The 20745-nt window shown below is 49.7% G+C and overlaps 7 protein-coding genes across 7 annotated transcripts; 1 reads left to right on the top strand and 6 right to left on the bottom strand.

Annotated features, from left to right (window-relative positions):
* Window positions 1-2451: 2451 nt before the first annotated feature.
* Window positions 2452-3017, bottom strand: BDW74DRAFT_181056 (BTB/POZ domain-containing protein; the record flags this gene model as incomplete). The annotated part of the gene is made up of 2 exons (XM_073729905.1): window positions 2452-2760; window positions 2817-3017. The coding sequence occupies 2 exons, from the start codon at window positions 3015-3017 to the stop codon at window positions 2452-2454; spliced, it is 510 nt and encodes a 169-aa protein (XP_073580933.1).
* A 790-nt stretch (window positions 3018-3807) lies between these two features.
* BDW74DRAFT_181057 (uncharacterized protein) lies at window positions 3808-5901 on the bottom strand (the record flags this gene model as incomplete). Its single annotated transcript, XM_073729906.1, has 3 exons — window positions 3808-4182; window positions 5049-5273; window positions 5344-5901. The coding sequence occupies 3 exons, from the start codon at window positions 5899-5901 to the stop codon at window positions 3808-3810; spliced, it is 1158 nt and encodes a 385-aa protein (XP_073580934.1).
* A 796-nt stretch (window positions 5902-6697) lies between these two features.
* BDW74DRAFT_169689 (uncharacterized protein) lies at window positions 6698-7626 on the bottom strand (the record flags this gene model as incomplete). The annotated part of the gene is made up of 4 exons (XM_073727036.1): window positions 6698-7212; window positions 7272-7371; window positions 7433-7471; window positions 7525-7626. 4 exons carry the CDS (start codon window positions 7624-7626, stop codon window positions 6698-6700), a joined length of 756 nt encoding a protein of 251 aa, XP_073580935.1.
* On the bottom strand, window positions 7596-10524 carry BDW74DRAFT_158802 (DUF3292 domain-containing protein). Its single transcript, XM_073725369.1, has 6 exons — window positions 10022-10524; window positions 9746-9955; window positions 9176-9687; window positions 8889-9116; window positions 7751-8839; window positions 7596-7695 (listed from the first exon to the last, which is right to left on the bottom strand). The coding sequence occupies exons 1-5, from the start codon at window positions 10343-10345 to the stop codon at window positions 8038-8040; spliced, it is 2076 nt and encodes a 691-aa protein (XP_073580936.1). The 5' UTR covers window positions 10346-10524; the 3' UTR covers window positions 7596-7695; window positions 7751-8037.
* Window positions 10525-13746: 3222 nt separating this feature from the next.
* On the top strand, window positions 13747-16622 carry BDW74DRAFT_158803 (uncharacterized protein). The gene is made up of 2 exons (XM_073725370.1): window positions 13747-13924; window positions 13979-16622. Exons 1-2 carry the CDS (start codon window positions 13814-13816, stop codon window positions 16349-16351), a joined length of 2484 nt encoding a protein of 827 aa, XP_073580937.1. The 5' UTR covers window positions 13747-13813; the 3' UTR covers window positions 16352-16622.
* Window positions 16623-17456: 834 nt separating this feature from the next.
* On the bottom strand, window positions 17457-17815 carry BDW74DRAFT_158805 (uncharacterized protein). The gene has a single exon (XM_073725371.1). It carries the CDS (start codon window positions 17806-17808, stop codon window positions 17485-17487), a length of 324 nt encoding a protein of 107 aa, XP_073580938.1. The 5' UTR covers window positions 17809-17815; the 3' UTR covers window positions 17457-17484.
* A 54-nt stretch (window positions 17816-17869) lies between these two features.
* On the bottom strand, window positions 17870-18835 carry BDW74DRAFT_158806 (ATP synthase subunit C family protein). Its single transcript, XM_073725372.1, has one exon. It carries the CDS (start codon window positions 18701-18703, stop codon window positions 18272-18274), a length of 432 nt encoding a protein of 143 aa, XP_073580939.1. The 5' UTR covers window positions 18704-18835; the 3' UTR covers window positions 17870-18271.
* Between the last annotated feature and the right edge of the window lie 1910 nt (window positions 18836-20745).

The raw sequence follows: 20745 nt of genomic DNA on the forward strand, positions 1-20745 counted from the left end.
TGGTGAGATTCAGGGTTGTTCACGGGCGCAGGCTGGGCAACGGGAGTGGGCACTGGTTAGGGGGTAACAAGGGCGCTAACTGGAGCAGCCAATTTTAGGCTCAAGGGCTGTCGATCTTGTCTCGTCATCCTGGCCAATAGAAGAGCTGCAACTGGCCAGCTGGCCATTATGATGGACAGTTTGACAGTCAGGGGTTAAACTCTGAAAATTCAACCAACCACGTTGTTGAGCTATATCACGCGTCAAAAGCCAGCTCTGGGGACAACGGCTGTCACAAGTTATCTGAGATAGTCTCAGGCAGCTCTTTCATGCCAAGTCAAACCCTAGAGCCAAGACGTGGGGCGTCCTTGAGCGATCTAAGCCTCGTTGCTTGCGACTCAGTACGTAATCCTTCACACGCTCTGGCCTATCGCAGGTCGCACATATAAAGAAAAGCCGGGGAATCTCATCGCTCACGTTCAAATAATATCAGGCGCTGCCCGTTGAACGGCCCCATGATAGGCAGCCGCCTTTCATCGCCTCGATCAAACGGCTCAATCGTCGTCGTACGGTGGTCATTGCGCTCCCCGCGGAGACCGCATCGTGGTCGAAATTGCACTGCCTGCTCCTCTGTAACCGGAGGCGTGGAGATGAAACCAGGCACCCGCGTTCTCGATCCAGTCGTCTCCAACTTTGAGCGGTCGAAGGCCCGAAAATCGCGCGTCTCCAGATCGCAGACGGCTCCGCGCCGTTAATTTGAGCCTCCACGCAACAGCGGACGGTTCTCACGGCTCTCGTCGCCTGCCCGACTGAGTTTTAATTCGTCGGGTCGAGTTCGGGAAGTTAGTGTCGTACATAGAACAGGTATCGGTGAGAGCCGATGGTGAACCCGACCCGCCTCTCGATAATTGAGTAGAAATCGCGATGGAAATGGTGCTAAAATTGAATATGAAGAGTTGGAGAACCAGAGTAGGAGCAATAGCTGGCAGTTCAAGTCATCGCTCCTCCTCAAAAAGGGTCCCTTCCAAGCCACGGGTTCGTCGTTGCGCTATTTTCTCAAGCGCAAGTGGCAATGCTTGTAGGCGATAACTGCAAAGACGTCGACCGCGGCTAGTAGGTTGTTCTTTGAAGCAGAAACGAAATGACATGGAAGATGATTTCTCTCATGGCCTTGTATCCGTCCTTGAGGTCAACTTCGGTGCAATGAATTGTTCTCCTCGACGGTACTAGTAGCCTCAGTTGCAACAACTTGGTTCTCCATGCCTACTAATTGCTATCTTCGACCTACCGCTGCTTTCTAACGCTGTGCGAACCTTCTCGTGACGCGTCCAGACCAGGGCACCATCCTTCCATTGTACAATAGCTTTCATGGCTTTCGAGGGACCTCCGGGTAGCTGGCTCGGCGCAGGCTAGCGAGTGTCGCAGTATCTTAGGGCATTGGATTCAGTCTTTGAAGCGTGATCTGCTTTTCCTTCGTTTGGGTCTGACAAAACTCCCGTCGTTAGCTCTCCCAGACTTTTCTCGCTTTCGAAAAAGGTGCTCACCCTTCTCGATGACACTGTTGCATGACGGTTGGATAAGTTCTATACGCTTGACGTGCGTATAGATATCATGGCCTGCTGCTTGCTCACCCAGGGGAGTGTAATGTAAGTAAACGTCATAAGGATAGCGCGATAGAAGCAGAGAAAACCAAGTGGACAGATTGTATTAGAGTTGCTTTGCGTACATGTCGGGCAGTGTCACCTCACGGGGACCCCTGACCTCACGCTCTGCTTTGTATGTGATAAGCAAGGCTCGCTTCATTCCTATAATTAAAATGATACATTACAACCAGTCAGCTTGGTATTTGAACGTAGATGACCCCGAAGCAGTCGCAACACCGTATAGTGCACCTTTCATCATCGAACCCTTTGACCATTACCTTGTTGCAGGAACATACCTGGCTATGAGACAGCGTTTCGTTACAACACGCCTCGGCGTAGGCCACCCAGTCCTCATCATTCTGTCGTTGCTGTTCGAGCTGATCCGCAGTCTGTGCTTCCACTTCTTCCGTGTGCTGGGCTTCCATTGCTTCCATCTCCTGAATGTGCTTTGCCGCCTGTGTTTTTATTTCCTCAGTGTGCTTGGCCTTCAGCACTCTCATATCCTCGATGTGCTTGGCTGTCTGTGCCCTGCACATCTCCGCTTGTGTGTTATGCCTCAGTTCCATTGCTTTTCGTACCTCCACCATTCGCTTGAAGAGCTCTGAAGCAAAGGTCTCATTGCCGCAAGTATCGAAGCCGTTCTCTTATCCGCCATAAAACTCTCGCCGTACTCGGCAATAATCTTAGCGAGTGTGTTCATGAATGAAGTGTCGTGCCCAGGGACAAGGGTCAAAATGTCCTGAACAATCTCGAGGAACTCGTCTGGCTTCGAATTATGTATACACTACTCTATCAAACGCTTTCCTACAAGGTTTCTCAAGGGATCAATCTACTTATCCGCGAGCACATAGAGGAGTAGGTTATTCCGCGCAGGTGATCGAGGCTCCGCTTTGGCGACTCCTTCACTGGGATTCTTGGCAGTTGCCGAGATCAGCTTTTCTGCAAGGGCTTTGAACGGTGCCAATTTCGAAGGCGAGGTAGAAGTTGAAGTCGTAGTCGTAGTCGAAGATCCCGGAGGGCTCGTTAAGTTCACCGCACATTCATCGTCCTTATAGTCAGCAGTGTAGAGGAAGGATATCATGCGCGCAACCGTAACAAGGTCATCTTCGGGGAGCTCGACTGCCTGTGTTTTGCTCTTCTATACCAATTAGTACCAGCGGGCATCTACTGAGGGATGGTCCAGGCTAAGCTCACTTTGAAGTCATCCTCCATCGCCGCTAGAAAGAAGCGCGACTGACTGCAAACAATTGCTCGGTGCACTTTGAAAGAATGTCCCTGGCAGGTAATGGTCATGTCAGAGAACCTTCCATTTTCTAGAAGTTCTTTCATTGACTCTCGTAGGATCGAGGCGGGTTTGGCGACGGCGGTGGTGGTGGATTTTCCTGAACCCGCCATATTTTCGGGTTGGCTGGAGCTTGGTAGTAAAAAAGCATGAGCTCAAGCAGATGAGAATAAACGAAAGGAAGTGTACGACGAGAGACGTAGAGAAATTCAAAACAGTTGTGGTGGGAGGGATAGCGGAGAAGGAAGGAGAGGGAAGGCGAGATGTGTGTTACTAGCAGCAAAACCGTGACCTTATTTTTGGCAACGTCCAGGCAACGGGCAACAACGAGAGCTCAAGTACTCACTTTTTTGATATACAGACTTTTCAGGACTCTCTGTAATAGATGCTTAACGGTTTAGCCAAAGGATATCTCAAGCGAATTTTGAAGCGAAGAAATCACGGTCTTGTGATTTTTAAGCAAAAGATTACTAGAACTGGCACTTTCCCAAAGATTGTCCCTTCTACCTATTCCAACTGCTGCTTCCACGCTGTAGACGCAGGGCATAGATCTTCATGCACATTGTGAACGTGCGCTATGTCGTTCACCACAGCTAGGCAAATAAGAGAGCCTCACGACGAAATCGTTGCATCCGCTACAACAGATGGCCATGTCTCTACCATCCTCGGCTCTCCTCAGCTCGACAAATCTATAGTCCTTGCAGGAAAAGCAGTGCCTCTTCACTGTGCCCGGCACGAACAGATCGTGATAACGATCAACAACTGTTTGCAGGTCCTTTCTGTCCTCAGCCAATTGCGAAATGAATGCCGAAGCGACAATCGTGTTCTCAATGAGGAATGATTCAAACCTCCTTACCTTCCAAATCGGCTCAATGTTTCGGCAGGCGACACTAGTGAGAACCCTTACAAGATGAGTATCATTCCGAGAAGAGACTTCTCGAGAATTCGGAAGACGTCAAGGAATTTCCGCGATCTCCAGTTCATTTCCCACCACCTGACGATACGCTTGGCTGCAAGTTCTTTGAGGAGCCTGATGCCGCACGTGTCCGCGAGGATATAAACATTGATGTTATTGTAAGCAGTCGAACAAACCTCCCCTTCGTCCGCGTCAATGTTCTCCACCGTACGCTCGAAGTCGTTCGAAAGACCGCCATAATCATCGCCCATCTCAAGTTCGAAGTTTTCCTCTGCGTAATCTTCGTTGTAAAGGAATTCTATCGTGCGAGCAACGGTCCTGGGGTCCTCTTGCCATAGGTCGATTGGCACGGTTGTGCCATCCTACTTCCATTAGCAAAGACCTTTGCCCAACCCAGGGAAAGCGACTTGGCTTGTTGACTTTTTCCATTGCAGTGCGTAACCATTTTGACTGAATACAAAAAATCTCGCGGTGAACCTTGAATGTTCTCCCCCGGCAGCGATGCGCATATCTGAGTCCTCGCCGTCCGCTAAGGGGTCACTCATGGTCTCTTGAAGAATCAATTTGGGTTCAGCGGCCGCGGTCGGCCTTGCCAAATCCGCCATTCTTTGAGGGTCAGCTGGAGCTTTCACTTAAGGATAGGCTCGAACAAAAATAGAGATGAACGCTGGAATGTGCAATGAAGAGAGGAGAGAAGTTGGAAGAGTTGTGGTTGGGGGGACGCGGAGCACGGAGGGGAGAGAAGGCGAGAGAGGTGTTACTGGCAGCAAACGGCGGGAAGAAGTCAATAAAAGGCTACAGGCTCCAATCTTGATTCCAATGTTACAGAACCCCTTTCAGACTCTTTTGAAACAGTGCGCTCTTAGCTTTTCTTAAAAGAGCTTTATAATGGATGGTTTTGAAATCCGAAGGTGCATGCTGTCCAGAGGTAGTCTGGTGGGCTTGATGTCTTGGTCAATGCAGCTTATTCAACCTTCCATAATAACAGATCAAAAAGTAGTCAATTTTTTGAGAACTTTTAATATTGGAATTGCATAACAAGGCATGCAAGGGAGATAACGAACATTCCTTGCTTCCTCAATGACGAATTTGGGGCTTCCTCAAAATCTGACAAATCCCTAAGGCTCACATCCCCTCAGCCTCATTGCTATGAATCCTAACCATTCCAGCCCAAGCGACCAAGATGCACCCCAAAGCCGCCTATCACAGTGGTTGGCTACCAGTGTACCTCCTTATCCTTAATATCATACTCCTCCTCACAATCCGCACATGTGTATCGTTCAGCCTCAAAGTCGCCCGATCCCATGTGGATGCAAAATGGCGTACAGCCGCACCTATTGCGCCCCTGCATTGACAAAGCGCTGTTGACAATGTGGCAGAACTGCTCTTCCTTTTCCGTCATGCCATATCTTGTCGTTTTCAGCGAGCCTAGAAAGGACTGCAAATGCGAGGTCTGGACGGGATTCGAGAAGCTGTTTGATAGTGCCTGTCTCAAACAACTCCACTGCTCGGGAGGCAATTACATCGGCAAAGGCTCCCTGGATTTCTGAGCTCAACGGAGGTGCCGCTTCCATGGGATCCTGGAGTAGTTTTTGGAAGCCTGCGCGTATCGTCATATACTCAAAAAGCGAAGCAAACTTCTTTGCAGCGAACTCCTTCAGAAAATCGATTCCGAACTTGTCTGCGGCCAGGTAGACCTTCATGTGGGTGGGGATCACGCGGTATTGAGTCTCTCCTCCTTCTTGTGCACCCTTCGCCTTGGATTTCTTTGCGATCTTGCCCTTTTGCTTGACCTCAGGAGTCTTTATATGACTACTCAAATCCATCACATGCGACTTGTAATCGTAAGAGTTGAAGTAGAGGAGGGGTAGCACGCGCTCAATGGTTTCGAGATCATCGTCAGGCAGATCTACTGTCTGAGTAAGGCCCTTCTTAGGCTGGTCAGTAACAAGTTGTCTGATGAGGAGCGGGTCAACCCTTGCCTTGAAACCGCCGTTGATTGCTGCGTTGAAGAAAAGAGACTGGGTGCAGACAACAAAACGATTAGTACGAAAGGTAAATCCCTGGCAGGTAATCTTCATATCTGAAATGTGCCGCTGAGGTACAACTCCTTCATGGTCTGCTGAAGGATTGATCCCGAGTTGTCAGTCATAGTCGCTTCGGTGGGCGTCACCACGATTGCGATGACTGAAAGCAGGAGCTTAGTGGTGCAGTGATAGTAGAAGGAGAGTCTGACGAAGAGAGCGGAGTCAAAAGGCTAGATGCTTAAAGGCAGAGACATGAAGGTTGAGGATAGGGAGTGAGGAGGGTTGGGTGAGAAGAGAGGGAGAAATGAGAGTGAGGTTTTATGGAGAAGACGGGCATAATCCCCGGGCCTCGGTCAAATAGAGCAGAAGACTACAAAGTTCCTCTCACTGAAAGCACCTAACAAATAAATCAAATGACCATCAATCAAACTGTCCCAGTTTTATTCAATCTTTCCCATATCCCTTTTTAAAGAGAGATTTGAACGATTTCCAGAGCTGCCAAACTCCAGCAAACTTCTCCAGCAACATCAAAGCTATTCCAAAATATCACTTGTAGGTGAGCATCTTAGTAGAGCGAAACAGACTCTTTATCAAATGTTTCAAATAGGGAGTACATTGCTTCGGAAACATTATGGGGATCCTAGGGTAGCTACACATTTCAGGCCTGCGTATATCGTTTGAGTCTATATCTCCAACCTCTAAGCCTCATTGCAACGCCCAAAGCTCCCATCATGCAACATGCTCATTATCTCAAAGATCCCACTGCCGAACCAGCATTGATACCAAGAATAAGCATCAAGAAAAGTCACTTCTTCAGAAACAGCTTGCCACACCCCGCGCAGCGGAACCTTCATTTCTCAAGATCACCTAGCTCCATGCGAACACGAAACTCATCATCAGAATATGGACAGTTTCCGCAGCATTCCTTCCACAGCGCGTGATTAATCAGCTCGGCAACGCCCTCTTCCCTATGCGACCCCCACACTTTGTCCTCCATGACCAGTCGACACACAACTTCGGAAGCGACGAATGGGTGAGTCTCCAAAAACAGCCTGACCTTGTCCGGGCTTCCTTTAGCCAAACCAATGACATTGTGGATGATGACGTCCGTAATAAGCTGTCTTATGTGCGAGTCATGGGCAGGAACGCTGGACAAGGCATCCTTGCAAACATCAAGGAAGTTCGAGGCCTTGCTATTCTTCTTGCACCAATCACCAAAGTTCTTTGCAGCGAGCTTCTTCAGCGGACTGATCCCATACTTGTCCGCGGCGACATAAACCCCAATATGGCTGTATGCTATACCCGCCTGATCCTTGTTGTCTTCTGGTGCTGGTTTCTCCGAGGCATTCCGGGCCGAGAGTTTGTCTTTGCGTCGTTTTGTTCTTCCTCCGGCCGTTTGCGCTCGGGTGCCTTTACATGGCTACCCAGGTCCATCACATGGCTGTCGGGCTTGTAATCGGTGAAGTAGAGGAAGGATAACGCGCGTTCGTTGGTTTCTAAGTTGTCTTCCGGCAGGTCAACAGTCTGTTCAACTCTCTCCTAGCCCCGTCAGTAATGTGGTAACTTAGATATTCAGTGAATCTACCTTGAAGTTCGCATTGAGAGCAGCGTTGAAGAATTTGGACTGGGAACACAAGATTGCACGGTGGACGTGTTTAAAAATCCCTGACATGTGACCTTCATGTCTGAAAACTTCCCAGTCAGGAAGAGGCCCTTCAGATTCTGATAGAGCAGTAGTTCCGTCTCCTTGACAGTGGTCGCTTTAGGTGTTTTTGACATGCCCACAAACGCTTCTGGGGTTGGTTTCGATGCAAGAACTGGTAGTAGGGGGAGGAAGGGTCGATATGAATGGAAGGGAGTCAGTAATTGCGATGTGGAAGAGGCAGGATGCGCACAGAGTTACCATAAAAGAGTTGTGGCAGAGAGAAGGAACAAAAGATTGAAAAGTTGACATTTGAGGCTAAACTGAAGGGTGTTGCTCCCAGCAACCTCTCACTTCTCTTACCAAGTTATGCAAGAACAGATGATTTTACTTCTACTGTCTTGCAACATTTGAACCAAACAAAGCAAAGCGTCAAACTCCCTTATTTCCGTTCAACTCCATACCTGAATACTCAAATCGCTAAATCGAAAGAAACAAGGCGAACTACTTCCAAACCTGTCAAACCTCAGCAAAGATACATAGCAACATCAAAAGCTATTCCAGACCTGTCCATCGATCGCCACAAGGCGATTAAACAGCTCGTCGCGTTTACTCATCGCGGTCAACTGGAACTCCTGGTGCGGGCGCTTCCCCGTAACAATCATCCCGTCGACAACCTCTTTCCCTCCAACCGCCCAGCCAGTAACAAGCTTCCCCTTCCAGCCCATGCCGCCAATTTTACGCATCTCCTTGATGTCGTTGACGGGCATATCGAAGTATATACTACCGTTCTTCCGGCTCTCCATTCGGTAGTCACCTAGCTGTGCCGTCTCGTCCGTCGTAAAGTACAGCAGCGGGGGTTCGTGGGAGGAGTCGATTATGACCATGCCCCGGTGTCCCTTATACCGCGCATCGAACTCAACTGGACCCATAGGCAGAGTCTCAAGTCCTTTCTTTCGGAGGACACCCTTCTGGTTCTTCGCGTGCAGGTTTCCGATTTCCGCACGGGCGTGGCTGATAGCAAGCTTCGACTCGATTCCGGCAGCCGTGGTCCCGCGGAAGAAACCGAGGACTTTAGCGCCAAAGCCCTTCTTCGGCTTTGCCCTTTCAGTCTCCGCATTGCGCTCCGCCTGCATGTTAGGGTGGTTCGGCGACTTCGCGGCCGCGCGCTCGACTTCTTCGGGGGTTGCTCCGAGCGTTAGTTTCTCGTGATCAATGGAGGCGGGTCGAGAAGGTGCTTTCTCGAGCGAACCTTTCGGTGGTGGGGGGAGAGGAGCGGCGTTTGCTTCGCCGATGCGGAGGAGAGTTAGTGTGAGCTGGGCGTTGGTGGGGACGCCTTTGAGCAGGGTGCTGCGGAATGTTAGCGATGTCGATGTTGATGAAGTGAGACAAGGCATACTTTTGCAGTTGCGAAAGTTCCTTCCAATGAGGATACTCGCGGTCAAGATACTGGATTCCTCGCTGGATAAGCGGGTCGCCGAAGAAACCGAGACCGACGAAGAAGGTTGCCATCTTCATGAAGATGTAGCTCGATGTCAGGAGTGAGACGAGAAGCCCTCCGCCAAAGACTGCTGCCAGCCGCAAACGGGGCGTCATCATCGAGAAGGGAGGCGTTGGCGCCAGCGCACTACCAGCATGATCAGCACTAGGGCCACATCTGACCCGTCAGTAAAGCGGAAGACCTACTTCGCAATCCTCTCCCAAGTGTCAATAATATCCGCCATCACCCTCATCCCCTGATCCGCGCCGTTCAGAACAGTCTGCTTCATCGGCTCCCGTGTCTTATCATGAGTATCAGCCGGAACCTCTCCACCTGCCGCAGCCTGCGCATCCGCCGCCTTGGACACGATATCCATTGCATCAGGGACCTGCGACTCCATTGGCGCACTCTCAGGCGTTCCTTGATCATGCTTTCCAGCCGCACTGCCGACGGCTACCGTCGCAACGCTCGCCATGAGATTGCTCGCCTCCTGCTCCGCGGCTTCACCCTTGTATTTCTCTGGAGCGCCCGTCACACTATCATGAGATCCGAGCACTCCGGCCTTGGGCTTTTGGACTCCGCCGGTGGACGTATCGACGAGGGCTATCGGGGCCGGTGGGAAGAGGATCTTTCGGGAGGGTGTGTAGAGGACTAGAGTTAGTAGCGTGAGGCAGATGGTCGGGACAAGAAGATCGAGGAGCCATGATGTGAAGTAGACCTAGCAATCATCAGCCCCAAGCTTTCAGTGGTCCGATGGGTTTCCTCTGGGACTCTACCACGCAGAACCATGTCGTTCGCACTGGCTCCCTCCACGAGCGCAACCGAGCGATATGCTTCACAAACGCCGTCAGCCCGATGACAATCGTGGTATAGAACCGCTCCAGCGTCGCGCGCAGCTTATCCGGCGAGAAATGGTCGTCCTCGGCTCGAATGAGATCGAGACCTTGCAACGGTGCATCGGGAACGGCTTTGACGTTGTATATTTGCTATGCGAGCACACATACACATTAGCATCCAAACTCATCTTCTCAACAACCTGGGTAGGTCCGTACCTTATTAAACCGCCGAATCAACAAAAACAAATCCTCATTCGACAACCCCGGCACAATACGCTCCTGGATCGTTTCTGAAAGACCCCATCCAAGATCCGAGACCTCGCCGCCATCAATTTCGCCCGCTTTATGCGCTAGGCCCTTCTCTGTAGGATCTTCGGGCTTCGTCTGCGACAGGATATGGCTGTCCGTAGGGCCGGTGTAGTTCTCCGCGACGCCAGCGTCATTGGGGTTGATTTTCTTGGGATTCTTGCCGGCAAATGCGGCGTTAATTTCTGCCTCCTTTTGGTTCCCCGGAAGGAGGGAGTCCGGGACATCGGACATTTTGGCGTTTGTTGTGTTGAGTGTTTGAAGGTGAAGTGAAGGTAGACGATGGGAAGCGATCGCGCCAGGGGTTATGAGCGGAGAAAAGATCGTGATCGAGACCCCGGTAAGCCCTTTACATCATGGCTGGCTTCTCCGCGGGTTTGTTTTCCTGGTTGGTTGGCTGTGGGCTGGCGACGTCGGCGTGGGAATGATGAGTGATTGTATATTGTCGACGTCATGGTTCGGTCTGTGCGGAGAATGGGATCTCGATTATGTGGATTAGTCAGGAACATAGGCATAAACTTTAATTTTGCTTGGCGGGTCTCTCTCCAGTCCGACACGTGATCATACCTCGTCTGCTGCGAGATCGCGATAACGATGTCGAGTTAATCTGCGAGATGTATTAGTTGTTTATCGCCTTTATAGTCTTTGAGTCTGCTGCTCTAATGGTCTGTCATTGTCTACTGTGAGCAATGATATGAGGTTTGATTTCTCTGGTCCGCGGCTCAAGACGAGGACACCAGAAGCAGCTGTAAGCCGGTGATATGGGTTTCGCACCTCAGGAAATGTTCAGAATAGCTTGGTGCGTAATCTGAAGGCTAGCCTCAATCTGTGATATGGATGCTCATGAGTGCCAAAATGTGGTCGTCTCCCATAAAGCTTATGGTAGGCAGTAGGCAAGACTACGGCTAGATATATATTTCCTTCACTATAGCCTAGACCCAAAGATGCAAATAAGAACCATTTTAAGGTACTTTGATCTGGCTTACACCTACATTAAACTTTACTGGGAAAACTTCCTGCACCAAATGGCCAGTTCCTGAAGCTGGACTCTAGCGCTTAGGCCAGTTCCATGGCACCTAGATTGATCGCATCTATATTCTTAGGCAAAGACATCAACCTCCCCAACCATTCTTATTTTGACTCCTCTGACAGAAATACGTAGACCCTCTTAACTTCTGCACTATCCTTTGTGTAGATTGCAAATAAAGCTCCACTCCCGTTGGTTGACAGGGACTAGGCTACGATCTTTGTTTTCCCTGCGGCTACCGTGCTTACTCATCTGACGCCCAAACTCACTTGGCGCCTAAATTATACCCACACTGACATTTGCTTGTAGATTTCAACCCCTTATAACTCGAGCAATCTTATTCTAATGGATTAGGTAATAGAATATCTTAATTCCTTGAAGCAAGGAGAATCTTTTTTATATATAAAAGTTGCTTAAGAGTTTAGTATAGACCGCGTTACTTTATCCAGACATTTTAAAGGCATTCAGGGCACGAAAACAGACTAATATAAAAACTTATTATTACTTAACACTTAGCAATCAAGAGTTCTTATTAATTATATTAATTAACAGGCCAGCAAAGGCTTATTCTGCATATATAATATGATTAAGAACTTCGCAGGCAAGATTACTTAAAAAAAGCCAGGAACTTGCTAGGTTTCGCGCTGGCTTAATAAATATAAAAAAACTTATAAGCGCCTATATAACTGGGATCGATTCTTTAAGAAAAAAGGCTAATTTAGTGTATAAATACTCTTTATATTTTAACTACTTAAGGCGCAAAATTAATAAATATGATATCCTGGCCAAGAATACCTATAACATAAACAAGAAAGAATTTCTTATTAAAATAGTCTTAAAAAGTAAGAGAATCTTCTCCAGAGAGGCCTATCTTAAAAAAGGCCTTAAGTAATATCTCCAGGATAAAAATTAAGAGTAAATAACCATTATTACGTGTATCTTAGCTAATAAAAAAAGGCTGCCTCCAGGCCTTATATACCAGTTAGCTGTAAATAAATTACAAGATACCTGGCTTTAAGACTTTAATCCCAAGGCCCATAAGTACTATTTTACCTCTTCTATATCAGGCTGGACAAATAATAATATAAAAATAGCGTGGGTTTTGTAAGGCCTGGTAGGCATGTGATGCCTGAGGCTTACAAGAAGGCCCCGGTTGCGCTACTTAATGGGTTCTAGGGAAACCGCAAGGTAACTTGCGGTTTATGTGGTCTTTTGGTAAAAAGATTTATGAAAGTCATGTGACCCTAGCACAAACTCTTATAGGTTTGTGATGTTTTTAATAAGTAAATAAGGGATTAAGCAAGGAGGCGTTAAAGGCTTCTCTTTTTAGATAGCCATGGATCTTATGTCATAATGCGCTTTCTAGATTACTGCGAAGTAAATTAAATACTGGTGGCCACATATCCGCCTTATTTAACACATTCGCTGCAGCCTTTAAACGTTGGGATCTTCTCTCCTCTTGCCAGGGCGTATAGTAATAAACTAGACATATTCTTATATTCCTGCCAAGGCCTTAGCATAATTACAAAGTAAGACTTCTTTAGGCTATTTTAAAAGGCCTGGAGCAAGGCCTTAAACATAAAAAATATAAAAAGTTTATAAAGATTAACTGGCTTATTCCCCTGGGATCCTAAGGCAGTACTAAAGTAATTTAGGAAGAATATAAACAAAACTCCTAAATTTATTAAGTTAGCAAGGCAAGTACTGCAAGTAAAAGACGCGAGAGATATTTAAAGACTTATTAAAAAGGCAGAGAACGCGCCTACGCCTGAAATTTTTAAAAAATTTTGGACTATAGTGAATACACTTTATATAAACCATATACTCCTCTAGACGCAAGCTCAAGGCCTTAAGGAGGCACTTATTAATAAGAAAAAGAAAAGGCAACAAGAAAAGCCACTTACTTTTTAACTCCAGGCACCGGAAAATAGTAATATAATCTTTTATTCTCCAGGGAAGATCCAGCAGGCGCGGGATCTTTAAAAATAAAAAAATAAGGCTATATAATAAGAAAAGGCCAGAAAGAAAGAGGATAAAATACACAGGCAGTAAGCTAAAGAGGAGAAGAAGAAAATAGCTAAAGAAAATATAAAAATAAAAGCTGTAAATATGCAAAAATAACACCTTAAAGCAGCAGAGTTAAAAAGGCAAAAAAAATACTAAAAGCAGCAGGCGTGTATAAATAAAGATATAAAAATATAATTTTAGGAAAACTTTAAATTAGCTAAACTAGGCAAGAGTAATCCTCCAGCAACTCTAAAGGCATCCCCTAAAAAAAAGAAGAACCCCTCTGGCCCTGAAGTTATTCCTAACTCGCCCGTTTGCCTAAATTATTAAGGCCACGAGATCTAATTACCACAGCGCTTTCAGGAGTCCTAAAATTGCTATATAAAGATTTTAGTTAGCAATAAATTCACCACCAAAATTTCGGGTTTTAATATGTTTTGTATTGCGTTGAATTGCTTCAATTTTTCATCGTGGTGGAGGTCGAATTTTGGGCGGCATGTGAGTTTGGGCGTCAGATAAGTAAGCACGGTATGCCTAGAGCTTTAGCTTGGCTATTTTCTCCCCCTGCACCCCGCTCCCCACTCCGTTTGCATCTCTCCCCTCTCTCTTCTTACAATCTTCAGTTTTCAGCCAGAATCAATCGTCATCAGCATCTGATTCTGGTCGAAATGGCTGAAATCGCTATCTCCGAAATCCTCATCTCAGACCTGCCCACCAAGGAGGTCACACTAGCGCCAAAGCAAGTCACCATCGTCCGCGATATCCCCACAACCGTCCAGGTAAGCGAGTTTTCTCTCTGAAAGGAAGAAAGCAACACTCTAACTCTTATCCAGCCCGGTCAAAATGAAATCACCATCTACGGCCTTGACGCCCGCGTGGATTGCGATTCGATTCGCGTTGAAGGGTCCGGTCACGGCTTGGTGACGATCACCGACATCCAAACGAGCATCGTTCCCAACCGATTGGAGTTTGACGATTCTGTCTCTGACTCGGAAAGCTCAGAAAGTGGTGAAGATGACTTCTCCGAAGACGAGGATAGCGTCGACGATCCCGTGATCCAGGCGACCAATGTGGAAATGGAGAAGATCCAAGAGAAAATGGCTATGGCACGGAGCCGCATCAGCGCAGCGTTCGCAGTTATGAACATCCTTGACAATTACGGGAACGGGCTACAGGCGGATGAAAAGAAAGATGTCAAAAAATTGGAAGAGTTTCTGGATACGTATGTCACCAGACGCGGCGCCGAGGCGAAGAAACACCACGAGGCCACGACCGAAGTCACCGTTCGCGAGAAGGAGCTGGCGAAGCTCCAAAAACAGATCGATAAGCGCAAGAAGCTACTCAACAAGGACCGACTCGCTGCATCGAAGGCGATCCAGCAGCAAAAGGAGAAACGGGCCAAGGAGCGCGAACAGAAGAAGAAGCAGAAAGAGCGGAAGCGTGCTGAGCAGCGTCAATTCTGGGCTAAACAGGTGGGACGAGTTGTTGTCTCGCTCGATAGCCTGGGCCAAAATTTCGTGACCCCCGGGTCCAGTCGGCGCAGCTCGATCGGTGAGAAGACCGTTCGGGGTGAGGAGATGCAACGCGAGGAATCCAGTCCCGTTGATGTCACGCTGCGTTTGAGCTACATCGTTCCTGGGTCAGGCTGGTTCTCGCGGTACGATCTGTCCATCAACTCGCCTTCATCATCGGCACGGCTGAGCTATCGCGCGGAGTTCAAGAACTCAAGCAGTGAAACATGGCGCGATGCTCAGGTGACGCTGTCCACATCGCAGGCATCATTCAGCGGCCTCGGCGTGCGCATCCCGACTCTAGACACGTGGAATATCAAGCTCGCGACGATGCTCCCAGCTAAACCTGATGGCCCTTCCTGGGAGAAGATCTTGGACGCACCCGCTAAACTAGGACCACTGCTGCCTCCGACCCCGAAAGCTAGCGGTGCCCTCTTCGGTGCGCCGGCGCCACAGTCGCTAGCAGCTCGAAGGGGTCTTACCTTCGAGCAATTAGCAGAGCAGAACATCGATGCCAAGGCACTTTTCGGGAACCCATTCTCGTCGGGCCCCTCCTTTGGACAAGCGGCGAACCACCCGGCTGCCATTCAGACTGCCCCTCAGGTTGGCGCGAGTCTGTTTGGAGGGCCCGCGGCTTCTTATGCACCTGAGCGCCCACAGCCAGAACAACCTTTCGGATCCAAAACGACATCGGGATTCGGTTCCGTTGCACGCCCTACCGGCGGTGGTCTGTTCGGACAGCCAGCGCAGGCACCGGAACAAAATCAGGCGTCAAGAAGCCTTTTCGGAAACGTGGCGTCCTCCAATACTCCGGCAGCGCCAGAAGTCTTTGACAAGAAAGTCCCGGGATTCGGTCAGGCAGCCAATGACCCCAGAAAACCTTTCGAAAAGCAGGAAAATACCACGTCAACCTTTGCGTCGATGGAACTCGAAGAAGACGACGCAGACGCTGATACCCGATCCCTCGCATCAACCATCGAACACCAAGACACCATCAAACAAGACTACGGTCTCACAACGGCGTATGAGCTCCCCGGCCGCCGAACCCTCGTTCCCTCCCTCGCATCTCGCCGGCACGTCCTCGCTGAACTGGACCTCCACTCCGTCAACCTCACATACGTGATCGTGCCCAAGCACCGCAATGCCGCGTTCCTCCGCGCCCGGATCAAGAATACCTCTTCGCTCACCCTGCAACCAGGACGAATGGGCATCACCGTCGACGGCTCATTCATCGGAACAATAACATCAGAGGCATGCGGGCCGAATGTCTTCTTCAACATCCCGCTCGGCATTGATCCAGCGATCGAAGTGAAGTACGCAAAGCCGACAGTCAAGCCACTCTCTGGCGCGATGTTCTTCAATAAGGAAGACGGCGCGAACTTCCGGCGCTCGTGCCGCGTGAAGAATACCAAGAGCAATGCGGTTGATGTTATCGTGCTTGATCAGATCCCTGTCGCTGTGTCCGAGGACGAGAAGCTTCGGGTTCGTGTCTTGCAGCCGGCGGGCCTGGAGAAGGGGGGCGATGAGGCGGATATCAAGATGGAAAAGAAAACGGGTCGTGCCACCGCCTCCCTGGGCAAGAATGGCGAGGTCAAGTGGACGCTGCGCTTGGAGCCCAAGGAGGAGGTTCGTCTTTTGCTGGAGTATGAGACCAAGGTGCCGAGTGGGAGTGAGGTCATGTCCGTTTCGGCTTAGTGGCCCTCCAACAACCATCTTGGTTTAGATAGCTAGATAGATAGTCCAAATAATTCAATAATCGTCAGTCGACCTCCCTCGACCATGCCCGTAGCATTACTGCGAGGAGCCTATCATTCCTGTCCGAGCGCTCAGGAGCCCGCCCTAACGCGGCGAACGATGGAGCCTCCCCATCTGGTAAAAGCACCAACTAAGCATCAGCTTAGGAGTATTACCTAGGTAACCTCACCACTCAAAACTCCCGGGCATCTTCCTCGTCACTTCTTTTTCCCCATTGCCAACCTTCCCACCATCCACTCTCCCCCCCTTCTCATTCAAACCCCACCTCTCCCTCCAACACGCCAGCTCCTCCTTCCAAAGATCATTAACGCACGGATCACACGAACTCCCACAACACTCTCCCAGCCCCGGCTTCGGCGGCGGATCGTTGTATTCTCGCGCCGCCGCCCGGATCAACTGCTTTGTGCGCGTTGCGGTGAGACGTTTCGCGTTTTTTATCCGGGGAACAGAGTCGGGTGTGTACAATGGTTCTGGATTGGACATTTTGAAGGATTTTCGACTTGGTAGACGGGTCATATCATGTTGGGAGACATTTTTATCTATGTATGGAGAGTTGGTTAGAGACGCAAGATCACGTGACTCCTCATCGGGGAGGTTCGGGGGTGAGGCCGGTCGGAGTGGGTCATGGATTCTCCGCCGTATACGGACTGCCGTTTGTCTATTTCTACGGGAGTACGTGTTGTGATACGGGCTGCAGTTTCAATTCAAAGCAGCGAAGATCGAGTATCGAGTATAAGCACTAGAAAGTCAAAAGACTGAAATTTGGCTTCAGCGGCATCTGATGCCCGCAAAACATATCTCTATCTCTGGCTAGTGAGTTGAAAGCTCAAGGTGAAGCTTCCACTCAGTATCCCCACGCACAACCCTTAAGTCTACGCGCGCCTGAGATCACCGTGACTCGATTCTCGCCCTGCAAAAAATCCAGCTGCAATACCCGGTAAAATAACCCTGCACAAATACAGCATTCGATACCGGGAAAGATACAAGAGCCGAAACGCAACCATTGCCCTTGGCGCGTCTCTAGCGGCGAACGCTCGCAAGGCAGGGCGAGCTTGCGTGCCTTAATTTCAACCTCAGGCGTCGACTTTGCCGGAGCTCCGGACGGAGCTCAGATTTTTCAGGTGAGCTTTGGACGGTGAGTGACAAGTTAAATGGGAGCAATTGCTCTCAAATGACACTGAATAACGCTCATGATCATTACGATGACCATTGGCAGATCTAACTGGTTGTATCTGCAATAAAGTTAGTAGGGTGACAGTATCATGAGGCGAGAGCTGACGTCTACACTGCGACTGTAGCTGGAGATGACCGATGTTGAGGCCACGCATCCGCAAGCCTCCGTTCCACTCACCCCAATCCCATCCCCAGGTTGAGAGCTTGAGCTCGAGCTTTAGCATTTGCGGAGAAGACTACGCTCATTGTTTATTTAGCTAGTCTACGTTTTAAAAGGGAAAATTGTTGAGTAGAGGCACTCGTGAAGTGGTCATTTTATGGTCTATATGTACAGTACAATGTATTGCTGGCCGGAAACAAAGGGAAGAAAAGGAAAAATGATGAATAGTGTAGTACATGATAATAAAAAGACCACCACTGATACCTCTTTCCTACCGGCTATGCAAGATAGCAAAACCGAAAGATCGAAAAGTCGATGCGAGAAGAGAGTCCAAAAATCCAATCCATTTCCCATTGTTCGTAGTTGTACACTAAGTTTCTTGTCATATCTCAATTGGCGGAAAAAGATGTGCTTCGTCCAATCCGAAATTTTGTTATTCCCATTCTCGTCGTGGTGATTTTCAACGCATTCGAGGGTCCCAAATCAACCGCTCAAAACCGTCGTTGTATGCCGTGGCGTGTCATAATTTAAACGTACTTGCACATCATGGCAACCATGAGGTCGAACAGACCGATGGCCTCGACGAAGGCGAAACCAAGAATGGCGTAGGAGAAGAGCTGGCCGCGGAGAGCAGGGTTGCGGGACACAGCAAGGAGGAGGGAACCGAAGACAACACCGATACCGATACCGGCACCACCGAGACCGATGGCAGCAGAGCCCATACCGATGTTCTGGGAGACCTGGACCATGGCGTCGGCGATCTCAGAGGAGTACTGGCGGCGGGCACCGAAGGCCTGGCGGGCGGAGGCCTGGATCATGGAGGGCTGCTGGCGCTTGATGGTCTGGAAGGGGGTGGCCATGCGCTGGGTGGTGAGGGTGCGGGCCTGGATGCGGGCGGCAGGGCGAGCGACCTTCATGGTCGAGGCCAGGCGCTGAGCGAAGACACGAGGAGCGGCCATTGTGATGGTGGTGGAGGATGGAGTTGAGATGGGAGATGGAAAGGAAGAGAGAGATGGATGGAGGAGAGGAAGGGAAGAAAAAAGAAGAGAAGGAGAGAAAGTCGACCAGCGGAAGGGAAAAATGGGACTGCGAGGGAAAACGGCCCTAGCACCTAAATACGGCTCCCGCTTAATTTTCGCCATTTTTCGCAGCGCCTTTCGTGCGCTAGCTGGTTTGGGAGACTGGGAACAACCCTACGCCGAACGCCTTTACCTACAGATTACGGTCTTCGTACGCCGGGCCTGTGTATTCTATCCCTGGCTTTCCCAGCCTGGGTAAGTCGGGTTCCTTCGGGATGGGGCCAAGCAGACTGAGTTTCGCAGCCGGCCAATAATGCGACGGGCCGTGGAGCGGTCTGAGCTGTCTATCGTGAATCCGTGACGCTGAATTGCTCAGTGCGAGTCCGCGACGCGCTGGAATCCACCGGTTGCTCCAGCCACGACGAGGAATCCACTTGGTTTCCGGGCTTCCGCTGCTCAATACATTTCTACATGTTCATTCACCTCTGGGGAAACTCTGACTACTTGATTGCACCTCAACAGCACCATTTGTTGCTGTTTCGCTCTCAAGCTGACCCTGTGCTGCGGCGCGAAAAAGAAATGATGTAAATTTTTGCGAGTGGGTCCAATGCCAGGGTGGATCCGATAAAGTGGTACTGGCCCACTATTTCTGGCGGCCGCAGCCACTCACAAGCTCGCAAAGTCAAGCTAAAAAGACGGACGGGACCACGGCCGCAAATCTCGACCAATCCGGCCCGAATCGGGAATGCGGCTCCACAGCACCGGACTTGGTCACATTGCTCCAAACCAAGCTGCTGCAACTTGGCCGAGGGTGCTCTTCGGCTGGAAGGAAACCTGCCAGTTTCAAGTTTCAGCGCTGCGAAAGCTGCGAAAACGAATCGTCAGGCGATCATGCGCCCGGGGAAGACGCGGCACCGGCGCAGGTGATCGAAAACCGAAGTCAAACCGCTGAGTCATGATAATAAAATACCGTAATTTCGTAATGCCGCCGTCTCACCGATTCTCGGATTGGGAACTCCCGTTCTGGGCCGGAACCCACCCGAGCAACAAACAGTCTGCTCACCCCAACAGAGTGCAAGAGAAGAGGAAACCACCATGCTTTCGAGGGGCGATGCGCCTCATTATATATCTTGCCTGGATCCTCATAGATTGCCAGAAAAATCAGAAGTGAAAGATGCCGGGCTGTGCGAAACCACTCCCGACTCGATCCCGTTCGTCATCGAGCTTAGCTGGCATTTTGCCTAAACAACCCCCCTGCCCTGTCCTGCATCGAGATTTCTTGATTCCCGCCTGCAGGAGAATTTACTTTTTTTTCCCTTTCGCTTGCTTCCCCTTTATTTTCGTCTATTGTCTATAACAATTATTTCTTATCTCAACGTTTGCCAGTCCAATTCAAAAGACAGCAAATGTGATGCGTACAATTGACGCAGCAAATCCTCACTTTCCTGACTATCCAAAGCGTCCGCATGACCTCATTCTTGGAGCCCAGGCCTGCTTACCTAACCACACAGCTTAAGGGGCATGCTAGGCAGGGATGGCACTCCTGCGTCCCTGGTTCCGGCGGCTTTTCCCGAGTGTTCTTTGTTGCTCACCCCCTGCAATAACGCCTTTTTCTATCGTTCTTTGTTTCGCCGCAATTTTGGTCTGGGCTGCAGGCTGCAGGCTACGTAGGTAGCGGCTCGATTTTATCCTTGTCGCTATGACGACTTGGGCCAGGTAAACAATCGTAGCTATCGGTACTCCGTAGCTTCTACGGTCGCGGGTCTCGCGAATAATCTGGCGTTGCCTCGGTTATTGTCCGGGGCGTGCGTTTAGGGGGGGATTGACGTGGTGATTACTCCGGGGATTGAGTGTGCTTGGTCTTTTGCAAATACACGGTGTATTTTTCACACTCAGCCTGTTTCGCTCGTAACTTTGATAGGTTGTTGACCAATTAAGTCGTCAGCTTGTCCACCGCTTGCTGGTGCGTCTCCATACCGTGG

The sequence above is a fragment of the Aspergillus multicolor genome (genome assembly GCF_047715735.1).
Source record: "Aspergillus multicolor strain CBS 133.54 unplaced genomic scaffold BDW74scaffold_25, whole genome shotgun sequence".
Classification (NCBI taxonomy): Eukaryota; Fungi; Ascomycota; class Eurotiomycetes; order Eurotiales; family Aspergillaceae; genus Aspergillus; species Aspergillus multicolor.

Excerpts from the sequence above, each read along its gene's own strand:
- BDW74DRAFT_158802 (XM_073725369.1), bottom strand. The coding sequence starts at position 10,345 with ATGTCCGATGTCCCGGACTCCCTCCTTCCGGGGAACCAAAAGGAGGCA. Across the intron at positions 9,117-9,175 it reads ACTTGGGAGAGGATTGCGAA|TGCGCTGGCGCCAACGCCTC; the intron begins GTAGGTCTTCCG and ends TCATGCTGGTAG. Across the intron at positions 8,840-8,888 it reads GAACTTTCGCAACTGCAAAA|CACCCTGCTCAAAGGCGTCC; the intron begins GTATGCCTTGTC and ends AACATTCCGCAG.
- BDW74DRAFT_158805 (XM_073725371.1), bottom strand. The coding sequence starts at position 17,808 with ATGCTAAAGCTCGAGCTCAAGCTCTCAACCTGGGGATGGGATTGGGGT.
- BDW74DRAFT_158803 (XM_073725370.1), top strand. The coding sequence starts at position 13,814 with ATGGCTGAAATCGCTATCTCCGAAATCCTCATCTCAGACCTGCCCACC. Across the intron at positions 13,925-13,978 it reads ATATCCCCACAACCGTCCAG|CCCGGTCAAAATGAAATCAC; the intron begins GTAAGCGAGTTT and ends ACTCTTATCCAG.
- BDW74DRAFT_158806 (XM_073725372.1), bottom strand. The coding sequence starts at position 18,703 with ATGGCCGCTCCTCGTGTCTTCGCTCAGCGCCTGGCCTCGACCATGAAG.